The sequence below is a fragment of the Rosa chinensis genome, chromosome 6, assembly GCF_002994745.2.
Source record: "Rosa chinensis cultivar Old Blush chromosome 6, RchiOBHm-V2, whole genome shotgun sequence".
NCBI lineage: Eukaryota > Viridiplantae > Streptophyta > Magnoliopsida > Rosales > Rosaceae > Rosa > Rosa chinensis.
In genome coordinates, this window is record NC_037093.1 from 64505168 (window position 1) to 64518024 (window position 12857).

Below are 12857 nucleotides of genomic sequence, written 5' to 3' on the forward strand. Positions count from 1 at the left end.
CGATTGCGCTAGCCTTGCCCTATGACGATGACGGCGATGGCAGGGATATGGGCGATCGTGGAGAGCATAGGTAGAGCTGGTTTGCCCGGACTTGGGCTCCTTTTCTGCTGCCTTCATTGGGACTGGTGGCTTCGGGGTCATTGCTCCTGGCCAAATTTTAGGGTCGGCTCTTATGCCAGGTGAAGGCTGGACGTTTGCACAAGGTTACGCATTTGCCCATCCATAAGAACTAACCGAAGGCCACGTTTCTGGGGGTGTCAATGAGCTCAACTCTACAAGATTCTCGTTATTCCCGTCCTCCTCCCATTCCATGGGTTCCTCTTCCTCTGATTACATTAGCAAACTGAAATGAAGAATAGTTTTCAACATCAACAATTTATCCAACAAAAATGGGACTTAATAAGCAGTCCCATGCTGTAACCATTTCCATTCCAAAATCAACATCACTACAAAAAGGAACCGAATATCACAACTCTTAACAAGCAACCCAAAATTCACAATAAAACTTTCAACCAATTTCAGCACCAATCACACTTACGGAGACTTAAAGCTTGTCATTCACATACCTTGCTCCTTTTATCTTTACCTCATTCTGGACCCACATTTTTGCCGTGGTCTGTGCCTTATGGAGGAGCTTTGGGTGGCAATACTTGTTTAATTTCAATAGATTAATATATGAACATGTAATAGTTGGACTCGATAAGATTTCAAGATAATTCACAACAATCAAGTCTATGAGAGCAACCAAATAAACCAGATTCGATAAGATTTAAAGAGAATGATCAAGTATCAAGTATCAAGTCTATGCACTATGGAGGAGCTTTGGGTGACAATACTCGTTCAGTTTCAATAGATTAATACTAGCATTTCTTCACACATGCTCTGCATGTGCAAGTTACAACTGAGTCTATAAGTGCAACCAAATAAACGAGACTCGATAAGATTTCAAGAGAATGATCAAGTATCAAGTCCAACAACATCAAGTACTGCGGCTACAAGGGCAGCTGCAGATCTGTGGGTGAGGAAGTTTTCTCACCTAGGGTTTTCTCTGTTTGGGCTTGTTGGGTTTGCTATGTTTCTTGGGCCTGGTCTTGAGCTACATAATAAGGCCTTAGGAATTTCGTGGGCTTGGTTTTGGGCTCATGTTTGCTGGTTTTTATTTTTCATTTTAGTTTGGGGTCTCCATCTTATTTTACAAAAGGATAGTGGGCTTATTATTATTATTATTATGAGACTATCGACAAGGAAAATAAATATTTTGTTGTTAAATTTTTCGTCTTCAGAGGTCAAGTTTGTTTGTCTTGGTCTTAATTAAAAAATGGTGGGTGTATTAGGGGTATATTGTTTGTAGTATACTCGTGGGAGGGGTGTGCTAAAGTAGTGCTAAGTAGTAACTATTTCTGACGGCCCCTGAGGAGTAAGTAATTATTGTACTGCGTGCTGAACTAATAAAGGATAACATTTTCGCCTCAAAAATCCGTTGATAGGTAATGGATTCTTGAGAGAGCCGTGTTGGTCTGTCCTCGATGACGGGAACCAGATATTGGTGCTTCTTGTTCTTTCAATTACGGTCAGAGTGCTTAGATTGCTAGTACTCGTAGCACTACTCTGGGTGATTGCCAACCATGATGATGAAAATAGGCAACTCGATCAGAATGATGCAGCCAGCACTATCAAAGATAACAGTTCTTATAATTTGGATTATTATTTAAACATATTTAAACGATATGGATATAAGCAAGAAGACCAAGCTGTTACTAAAAGGCATACAGTAGTCAATTTAACTCTCAATTCATAACGCACTATGGATACATGACCATTATATCTGGGTACTTTACCCCATCTAGGCCCTTGAAATTTTAACATAACAGGAAATTAATGTCTATGATTCTAATAAGAACATAATAACTAACAACAAACTTGTCCAACTTAGCCTTGTATGTTGGAATTCTCCAAGAATCTTCGACCGCCCTAATACGACGGCCAGTAGTTATCAAGATCCACGCAGTGGTCGACCACGTTCATGTATCTGTTTCCTGCAGGCACATTTCCATTGTTCATGTCTATACCATAACCAGCTTGATCTTGACCAACTGCACCACTAGTACTACTCATCATCGAAGAGTTGGCAACATCTTGTTCATGGTTCATTGCCTGATGAGGTTGATGTAGTGGAGGCATGGGCCTTAAATTAGAATGAGTTGATGGGCCCCCAAGGTTCAAATTGAGCCCAGAAATTGTGAAGCCTCCTCCTCCAATGTTGGGGTAGTTGAACTGGGGTTGAAGTAATGGAAGGTTCATAGGGCTACTGGTTGAACCAGTAGCAATGCCACCACCTCTTAGGACCCTGGAAAGCTCTGCCATCTCAGCATTGGTCATGTAGTTTCTGCCATAGTTAGGGAACTGGTGCTCATGACCCACCTGCATTATTGGTGATTGTACTACGTTAACACTCGGACCTATCAATTCCAGGTTGTAGGGATTTGCTGCTCTTGATGATGATGATGATTGGTTTGAGGGTGGGTACTTTTTAATACCAGCACTCTTCTGGAAGACTCGGCAGATTACCCATTCATCCTGTTAATCAAACACAACGCCAATATTAAGACTGGTCTGGTTTCATAGTTTTTAGGGTTTATAAGGAAACATGCTACATGCATGAAAACCTAGCTAGATTGAACATCTACATACAGTTCCAACACAAAAACATTTTTAAATGACTGCAAACCAAATTAGGAGTAACTGATATAGATACTACATGCAACCTCAAAAACTTATGGTTTTAGACGTTAATACTCTTTAATATGCAGCTTCATCATACACGTGAAAAGACAAATAAAGATAAATACAGACAATTTATGTGAAACAATTAATTGAGCTAGTCCTTGATGTGGTTCGAGACCAGAGCTCTAATATCATGTTAGAAGATCACTTTTGAATCTCAAATTCTTACTCAGCTTTCAAGATATTTATGTCAAACTAACAATTAAAATCTTTGTTTTAGTTATACGTACGCCTTATTCTGCTTATGCATAGATACATATAGATCTTAGGGACAAGGAGATAGAATTACCTTAGACGGTCTAAAGCTGGATTTGGCATGAATGCGATATTCGTGCATAACCCAGTTGGATTTCTCGCCTCTGGGAGCTCGGCCTCTATAGAAAACTAGCGTTTTCTTCATCCCAACCAACTCAGAGGTGGCACTGTTGAAGATCTCCTTGTCTTTTCCTGTGGTCTTCCAGTAACCAGTGTTTGTGGCTCGGTTTGTTCTTACTCCGGTTGGATATTTCCGATCTCGAAGGCTGAAGAAGTACCACTCCTTCTCTCCCATTTTCGCTTTTGCTAATTCATTAACAAGATCATTTCACTAAATTAATTAAATTTGTAGTTCTACAATAAATCAGAACTCAAACTATAATAATTAATCCCAAAATTAAAAATAATTGATGTCAGCTATAAGCAAAGTTAAGGAAGAGGAAACTAATATAGAGAGTTGGAAAAGAAAAATTCCGATGATACATGTTTTAGGGTTTTGTTTGAAAGGGATCTGTAGATCAACAAGGAATATAGCTGATGATATTAAGTCCGAGCATGAAAAATTCATATACAACAATTTCCTTAATTCATAATCAAGTAATTGGACCCAACTATATATACCATACATACCAGGAAGTTCCCATGGTTCACATTTGTTGAGATCAACATCAGCGATTGCCCTTCCTGTGAATGTCGCATCTGATATCTTGTTCATCAGATAATACGTGATTAGTTCTTCATCTGTTGGATGAAATCGAAACCCTGGTGGCAAATTGTCCTCCTTATTTGCATGATCTCCTGTACTCATCTCTAGCTAGCTAGCTACTTGGTTTTTGCTTGATCGATTTCCTACTTCGATCTGACTAATTCTTTAACTGGTTTCTGAATAGATAGAAAGAACATCATCAGATAGAACAACACAAAACCAAACCCTAACAAAAGAAAAACTTGTTAGTTCGGTGACAAAAAAAGGCAAAAAGCTGTCTAAATTTTATTCATGTCCTATAAATTGAACAACATAAAACCCTAGATGGGGAAATATTGGAAACTTGCAGGAGTCAATTAGTTAGCTTCGTTGCAAGGACATAGAGGAGGATATGTACTTTGATTAGGTTTGACACTTTCCGAAAACCATTTTTTGAAGATTGATCTGGTGCACAAGAGAAGATTGGAAACTGCTTGATGAGATCAATCGATGAGGGCTTTTTCTTGTTCACCCTGGACAAGAAATGTGGAATATATATTGAAACTTGAACTAGTATCTACAGTGTGGGAAAAGTAAATGGGTGTGTCTGTGAAGCTCTCACCTACTATGGATCTTCAGACACAAGGGCCCAGGTTTAATGGGTTTTAATAATAGGAAAGATCATGGAAGAAATTCTTGGTTTTAGGATTGCACTGATTACTCTACATGATTTTCAACTTGCAGTACTCCTGCATAGTGAGTTGCCCATAATGGACCGGTAATTATTATGTTATCTAAAACTACCATTAATTACTTTGCATTTTTAGCTTTCAGATATATAACTATCGATCTGTGTACATCCATCTGGCTAGCTAAAACGTTATCCATATGGAATTCCTTTGTTCGGTAAAGCTTGAAACAAATATTCTCCTGGAAACAGTTCAAATGTTGATATCAAATTAATTGCATGAATTAATTCCTTAATAGTTTAGTCAGGCTAGCTAGAAGAGAAAGTCAGAAAACGTAGTGACGTATATGCACAATACTCAAAGATTAGGGTTAGGGTAATTATATATCCCATTACATTGAGTCCCGATCATGAAACATATTATTTTACACAAATTTTTACACTTTTTTTTAACCATTAGATCTACCTATTATATCGGTCGAGTGAGGCTAATTTCATATGTACGTAAGATTAGTGGCTAACTGCAACGAAAGCCAATTGAAAAAATATATATTCAGCTGATCGTAAGACACTAATTCGGACTAGGTCACTAGGGTAGCTTAGGTACACGCAAATAAGACCGAGTCATGACTCGCTCGGACGCTTTTATATATATATATATATATATATATATCCAGTGTTGCACGTATACTGGGTTCGGGTTCAGATTCAGAAGCAGCCCTAAGTCAGATTCAAACAAAGCCAGGCAAAATATCTCAACTCGATCCAATATTTAAAATTAATTTATTCTCACCAATTGGTGTGCACCACGTCACCAAGTCTCCCCTCAACTATATATAATAATAATCAAGAGAAACAAGGGGCTGCTGATTATCCGAATTGAGTTTGGGGTTCAGGCCGGCTTCGCTCTCCTTTGACATCGCCTTGCAATTTCCTGTTAATAGGGACGACTTTCTGGATTTCTAGGGTTTACTCTATATGATCGCTACGTATATATAAACCCTAGACATTAATGCCAGGGATGGTTGAGATTTTTATTTCTTCTAGAGTAACCATAATTATTCCCCTTTTTCCTTGATTAATATATGATTATTAAGGAAACCCCTGAAAGTATACATAACTTTCTGTTTTGATCCATTTGTTCGTATGCATGTTTTGGCTTCTTGTTGGACAATATATGAGGTTTGGTACTTTTCTTGTTTGACAAAACTAAAAGGATCGTTCCTTTGTGGACTTGTGGTTGCTGGTAGACAGGAACTTGATTGCAGCAAAGATCCAATAAAATGAGTCTATTTGCTCAAGGCCTAGCGATATGCTTGCAGTGGATACATGCATGGTGGCAAAATGAACCTCGCGCGCTTTCGATCGACTCACAGTTCCCTTGATAATCGATCAGTATCTCTTAGTAGAATGTGGAAAGTCTAATTAAACTTATTATACTTCTTCTTCTGGGAACTCAGATCTTTTGGGGCAATAAACTCTCCAATGACCATCACCCTACAAATGGATACACAGAAGTGCATACGTACACACTTTTCATATATACTACGTACCTAGCTAGTGTTGTACGTCTCTGGGTTGGTTAGTAGCTGTTGATTAGTAAGTCGTTTGTTCTGTAAATCTTTTGGAACATAGATATTTCAGTGTAACTTTAACTTTTCTGTATTATTCTGATAAAGTAGGTTAGTTATGATTTTGGAAAGATTGAGAGGTTTAGCATTAATCTGATCTATTGAGGACTTTTGTGAATTCTCATAATGCGGATCCATATAGTAGTAAACACGTGCAGTACATAGTAGCAATCCATCACTATCTCCAGGTTACTTAACAAACACTTCGATATCAAACATCAAACTAATTAATTGGTTGTGGAAGGGGTCTCGATCACACTAATCACCGGCCAAAGCGATGACAAGTTGCTAAACGAAACTGCGAGGATGATGCTTGACTGACTGCAAGGTTTGCGTGACTGGAAAAGATCGAAAATGGTCAAAAGGGTTGGCTTATAGCTAGCAAGTGTTCAAGGATAATTCTTTCAAATGAATATGAATATCTCTCATTTTCCTCTCTGTCAAACTCTTTCATCAGCGTATGAATATGTTCTTCAGATCGAACTGACAGAAAAGGTTAGTCAACGAAAAATCTATTTACATGAAAATAGTAACTAAAACACTTGAATGGAATTCAGCCTCTCCTCTTGGGAGTCCACATAAATCCCAAGTAGTGTCAAAGAAGATATGATCGAATTGAACAGTTGTAAGACGTCTGTCAGTGGAACTATCAAGATGTTGATCGAGTAAAATAAATCAGTTAAAATGAACTAGGAAGAGAAAATTAATTGGATGAGCATCTGTCATCCACTTCAGGATTACAAAACTACTATAAAATTAATTAAGTAGTGTAATTTTTGTTGAAGTTTCTCTATACTCTCTAAGGAACAAAATTTAAACCTACCTAGCTGGCTACTGCCATCGAAGAAACTACAGATGGTAATAAATAAAGATCTATCTAGCTATATATGTATGTGTTGCGTATGTGTGAGTAATTTCATTAGGGTTTTGGAGGGTTACATGAACCTACCAGTCAGAGACTCAGAGCAATGCTTTTGCATGATTATGGGATATATAAGATATATAGCATTTATAGATGCATGCTTTTGATATAAATTGATCATAATCTGTTAATGCTAGCTGTTGATCACAAGTTTATTTATTGATGATGGAATAACTCATGATACCTAGATTATTGTTCAAAATCATCTTGTTATGTAACCAATTATCTATGTACAATTAAACTAGGGAAAAATGCACCAACAGTGTCTGGAGACTCTGAGGACTGTCAAAATGATACCTGGACTTTCAAACTTATCAATGTGATACCTGGACTTCTATTTTGTTGTCAATGTTGTACCCACGTCAAGTTTCCATCACAGCTTCGTTAAATTTACCACATGCGAGGCACGAGAGGTACAAAATGAAAATAAAAAGACTGATTTGCCCATATAACTGACATTTTAAATATATTTTTTGGTAAAAACATTTTAAATATTTTTAATAAAAAATTAGGTGTAAATATCTTTTTTTTTTTTGAAGTCTCTTTCCCTTTCTCATGCCCCACCACCAATTCTTCTCGTCTTCTTCTACTCCTCTCCGTCTCCGAGATCCAGGCCTCCAGCTCCAGCAGTAAACTAAAGCTCAAGGTTTCTTCTTTTCTTCTTCTTCTCCTCTCCGTCTTCGGCCCTTGATGCGTGGATGGCTTGATGGCTTGATCAGTGACTCCACCGACTACTGCTCCAGATCTCTTCTCTTATTCTCCTCCTCCTCTGGCTCTGTCTTTGGCCCTTGATGGCTTGATCAGTGAGTCCACCAAAATACCTAATCACCGATGTTAAATAGGTGTTCTGATAACCAATTCATAAAACCCAAATTGAAATTGTTAAAGCTGATTAGCTTAACCCTTTTTTATTTCTGGCCTTTTGGGTACTGAGTTGTTTTTTGGTATCTGAAATTGTGTAAACGTGAATTTGTGGGTTTGTTGAATTTTTGTGTGTGTGTAAACGTGAATTTGATTTTTGGGTTGGGTTTGCTGAATTTGTGTGTAAATTTGAATGGAGTTCATGGATGTTGCTGATGTGCAGAGCCATTTTTTTTGGGTTAAATACTGTTTACTCCTTGAACTTTCGGGGAACAGTTCAGTCCCTGCCTTTTCAATTTCACACGTTTACTCCCTCATCTCTCAATTTTGGACCAATAGGTCCAATTTGTTATTCTCCGACCAAAAATGTCTATTTTACCCTCAAATTTTTTAATTAATTAAAAAAAAATTTTGAAAAGATTTTTTTCTCTTTTGTTTTGTTTTTTCTTTTTCTTTTTTTGATTGAGCAGATGAAGAGAGGTTTTGTGTTTCGGATTGATTTGGTTGCTTTAGAAATTTTGATTTTGAAGGAGAAGAGAGGTGGAAGAAGAAGAGATAAACATAAAAGGAAGAAAAAAAAAGATAAAAAAAGATAAATTAAGAAAAAGAAAAAAGATGAACTAAGGGTATAATAGACATTTTAATAGGAGAAAATGTTACAAACAGTACCCGAACTAAGGCCCATTCTTAACTTCAGTACCCGACTATGCAAAACTATCACTTTGGTACCCCGAGTTTGAAGTCTGACCCAAGAATGGTACACGCCGTCCATCATGGCGTTAACTAGCTAACCACGTGACATATTTTGAGAGCCCTTATGGTTTGCCACGTAGCAAAGACTTAACGCTGTGATAGACGGCGTGTACCATTCTTAAGTCGAGCTTTAAACTTGGGGTACCAAAGTGATAGTTTTGCATAGTCGGGTACTGAAGTTAGGAGTTGGCCTAAGTTCAGATACTGTTTGAAATATATTTTCTTTTAATAGAGTTTTTTTATGGAGTAAACGTGTCAAATTGAAAAGCCAGGGACTGAACTGTTTTTTCCTTAAAAGTTCAGGGAGTAAATAATATTTAACATTTTTTTTTTTTCATTTGTTAAGAAATTCAAGCCCCACCAAGGTTGATCATAGTCGTTGGCTTGGCATTGGATTGGACTAAAGCGGCGTGTGGGGCGACGGCGAGATTGAAGTCGGATTTCGAATAGAGGTCAAATTTGGGAGCGAGTGATAGTTCTTGTTCACCGACCTTGGTTTGGATCGGATTGTCCGGATCTGAATTTAGGTAGGTGGGTGAGAGTGATTCAAGAGGCCTCCTGCTGGTCTCTCTTCCCTCTATTCTCCCTCAGCCACGTTCTGCACACAAAGAAGGGCACCAAAATCACCCTCTTGATTGTTGGTTCAATTTGAGATCAATGATTGGAATGGGTTCTTCTTTCGAAAGCTCAAATGGGTTTGCTGGGTTTAAGAAGATGAACATGAATGGGTTGAAGAACATGAACAATTGCTAGGATTTTTTTTTTTTTTGGCATTTTTGCTGAGTTTAAGAGGATGAACATGAAGAATTGCTAGGTTCAAATACTTCATCTTGATCGCTGTCACTAAGGTGGGAGTGGTCATGCAGGAGGAAAGGTGGCTAAGCTAGATTTGGAGATGGAGTTTTGGGAGGAGATTCAGTGGGTATCCAAATCCAAATGAAATTTGAATTAGCTCTAATATGTTCCTAAAGAATCCAAATTGAAGAAGATCAATGAATAGGTTTCTTTGAATTTCATGGTCAGGGAAGTTTTGATTTTTAGTTTTTGATTCATGGTCAGAGAGTATTGGATTGGGTAATAGAATAAAGCAAAAAAATTTATTCAACTTTTATTTTTAATATAATAATTATTTAGTTTTTATTTTTAATTTTGAATTAATTCATTCAGAATTTGATGGAGAGAAAAAGTTGTTTTTGCCCTCATTTTGCACCCCACGTGCGTCACACTGGTCAGAATTAACGGCACCGTGAAGGAAAGTTGGCACAGGTACAACATTGACAACAAAATAGAAGTCCAGGTATCACATTGATACGTTTGAAAGTCCAGGTATCATTTTGACAGTCCTCAGAGTCTCCAGACACTGTTGGTGCATTTTTCCCATTAAACTAAGGAAAACTAATTCAGTTTGCGTGCGTCTATGAGCAAACATAAAGAAAATTATGATTCGAATGGCTTGAAGGACACATGAACTATCATAGGATACGTGTTTGATCACATTTTCTAACTCGCATATTCACTTTTTAAAATTAAAAATTTGGAGTAACTCTATCGACTTTGATAATATTGCATCCTTGACCCAAAACACCAAAATAAGCAAAAATTATCTCACTTACTGTAGCAACACATTTTTTTCCCACATACACAATTTGACAGTAAATGATCATTTTGCCCTCAACCCAATTAAAAAACTACAACCACACCACTCTCTCTCTCTCTCTCTCTCTCTCTCTCTCTGCAATGTCCCAGGCCCTCCGGCACCCAAGTATATAAAGGTCGGACCGCATTAGATCACGGCCTGGACCGACTCTGGCTTCGACCCATTTTCGTTCCAATGGTGATCCGATCGCAGTTCCGATTTCTAGCAACACCTAGATGTCAGACCGACGCCGTTCAAACTCCTCTAGGTGGCGTGAAGCGAAAACCAGTTATCTCCGCTCTAAATGACTAGCGGTGGTGGCAGGAGCATCCCTGAAAGCTTTATGTGTCCGCTGACGGGTTTCTGATTCCAGCCACTTCACGACCTCTCAGCGGTGCCGACAACTTTGTCTCGAGGTCAACAATCTTTCTCTGGTCTTCCTTTGTCTAAACAATGACTGGTGATTGAGAAATGAAGTCAGAAAGCTTCATGAGTTCTTCGGTATTTTCTAGCAACTCCGACATTTTTTTAGGACGATTGAGGTATCAGAATTGTTCCTATGGTCGATTTCTACATATTGGTACTCTTAGTTTTCAATTTCAGTTGGAGTTCAAAGAATTGAGATTTTGGGGTCATCTCAGGAGAACAATGATTTGGTGCCCAAAGCTTTTCTCTGGGTGCCCAAATCAATTTCTTTCTTTCATTTTTTTTGGTAAAATGGGGGTAGAAGGCCCAGAAGGAAAGAAAAATGAAAAAAAAAAAAAAATCTATTGGGGGGCAATAAACGTTTTAAATTGATGTAATCTCCTCGGTTTAATTTTCTTTAATCAAAATTTTATTTGTTTAAATTTAGGGAGATTAGTTCCCATTCCGGCGACCGAAAGTTCTATTGGGGGAAAATAATCGTCTATTGGGAGGCAATAGAGGTTTATTGGGGGGCAATAAACATTTTCAGATACCTATGAGATTTCTGACAACCTTTTTGGAGACCTCCGACGAGGTTTTTAGAGAAGTTCTGTGGGTAGCGGACGGTGACTGGAATCCTACGGTCAGTGACCTGAATCCGGCGAAGTCTCCTATGGTTTTTTTTTCTCTCTCTCTCTCTCTCTCTATGTAACAAAAGGGTGAGGGTAAAATAGTCTAAAAAAAAACATAATTGGGTATTAGCTAGGGAACACCTTATTAGAGTCTTTATGGATAAAGGGAATTAAAAAAACTTAATGGGGTAAGTAGGAAAAAAATCCCTAGAATTAGGAAAAATGTTCAAAATCCCTAATATTAAAGTAGTAGTTGACAGGTTTGTATCAAGAGGAGACTCTCTAGAATAAGTGGAAGAACCCTAAATCCCCTAAATTCTTGAGTGACAGGCTACTTGTCAAACACTTCAAGTTAAACTAATACCAGAATGCTGTTTGATCTCAATTGTTTTACATCCTTCCCAGGGTGCACAAACTGATTAAGCAACTTTTTAATTATTTGTTGGAAATTATTATAGATTACAAGTTGTTTTTAGTGAAAGGGTGCAAGAAAGGGTATATATCACGTCCAAGACAGCATAAGGGTGACATAATATTGTTCCGAAAAGGGGCGCAAAATTCAAATGAGTTGTTGCATTTGATTCCACTCATTCCAGGGAGTGATAATATATGTGCCAATTAATTTTTTTTTTTTTTTGAATAAAGAGCTTGTGTGGCTGTCCTCAGGCCTTGATTAAATTTTGTTCTTTGCTATGATTAATTGTAGTTGCATTAGGTCTGGGTATGTATATCGGCAAAACTAATCAGCACGTAATTATGTTGCAATATTATGTCGAACTCCTTGCATTTCTTGTCGAAATGAAATCCGAGCACGTTTATATATACGCTTAGTTAAGGTAGGTTAGAAATAAGACTTTGTACTTCCACAGCCATTTAAGTAAGAGTTCGTACTTTCACAGCTAACTTGCATGTTCTATATATTGAAGAGAAAGACACGAAGCCGGACACGTTTTGCCTAATTATTTTGATTGATTCATTGAGTGCTGAAATTATATCTTACTAGTTTAAAGTAGTTTATGATCAGCACATGTTCTAGTACATTAAGAGAAAGCGATGGAATTACATACACAAACTAATACTGAAAACTCGATACTAGAGTTAATTGGGTTTTTCATGTGGATGAGAACGAACGTACGGTACTCCACGTTTCTGCCTGCTGGGTATAACACATGCTCGTAGATGTGGGATGATTCCAATTACTTGCCGGAACCAAAACCTTAAATTACCGAAACCACAAACCTACCAAAAAATGGATCCCAAATCCGAAAGACCCTTAATTGAAACACTGCAAAACCTCAAGCCATACATCATACATATATATTACATAAAATGCTGTAGTGACTTCATGCATTTTGGACATGATGCGAATAACATGTATTTACAAAATGCACCTCCAAAGTTCTTTTATTTCAAGGTTTAAACTTGAGACCTCACAAAGAGAGGTAACCCTTATATTCATCTCCCTTATCACTGTAGAGACAATATGTTAAACAACAATAAGTGTGTTGAGTTTTAATCACAAAAAGTTTCGGTACAACTGTGTGTGAGCCACCAACTTATAAATTATATTATCTTTTGTCACTTTTCTGATGTGAGATATTTGCT

The 12857-nt window shown here is 37.6% G+C and overlaps 1 protein-coding gene across 1 annotated transcript; it reads right to left on the reverse strand.

Moving 5' to 3' along the window:
• Positions 1–1752: 1752 nt before the first annotated feature.
• Positions 1753–4273, reverse strand: LOC112173407 (protein CUP-SHAPED COTYLEDON 1). The gene is made up of 4 exons (XM_024311024.2): positions 4143–4273; positions 3670–3921; positions 3074–3345; positions 1753–2577 (listed from the first exon to the last, which is right to left on the reverse strand). Exons 2-4 carry the CDS (start codon positions 3845–3847, stop codon positions 1972–1974), a joined length of 1056 nt encoding a protein of 351 aa, XP_024166792.1. The 5' UTR covers positions 3848–3921; positions 4143–4273; the 3' UTR covers positions 1753–1971.
• Positions 4274–12857: the final 8584 nt, after the last annotated feature.

Bases quoted from the DNA above. Each gene is read 5' to 3' on its own strand.
- LOC112173407 (XM_024311024.2), bottom strand. From the start codon at position 3,847: ATGAGTACAGGAGATCATGCAAATAAGGAGGACAATTTGCCACCAGGG. The intron at 3,346-3,669 runs GTATGTATGGTA...TTAATGAATTAG, and splicing joins TGAACCATGGGAACTTCCTG to CAAAAGCGAAAATGGGAGAG. The intron at 2,578-3,073 runs GTAATTCTATCT...TTTGATTAACAG, and splicing joins CCAGCTTTAGACCGTCTAAG to GATGAATGGGTAATCTGCCG.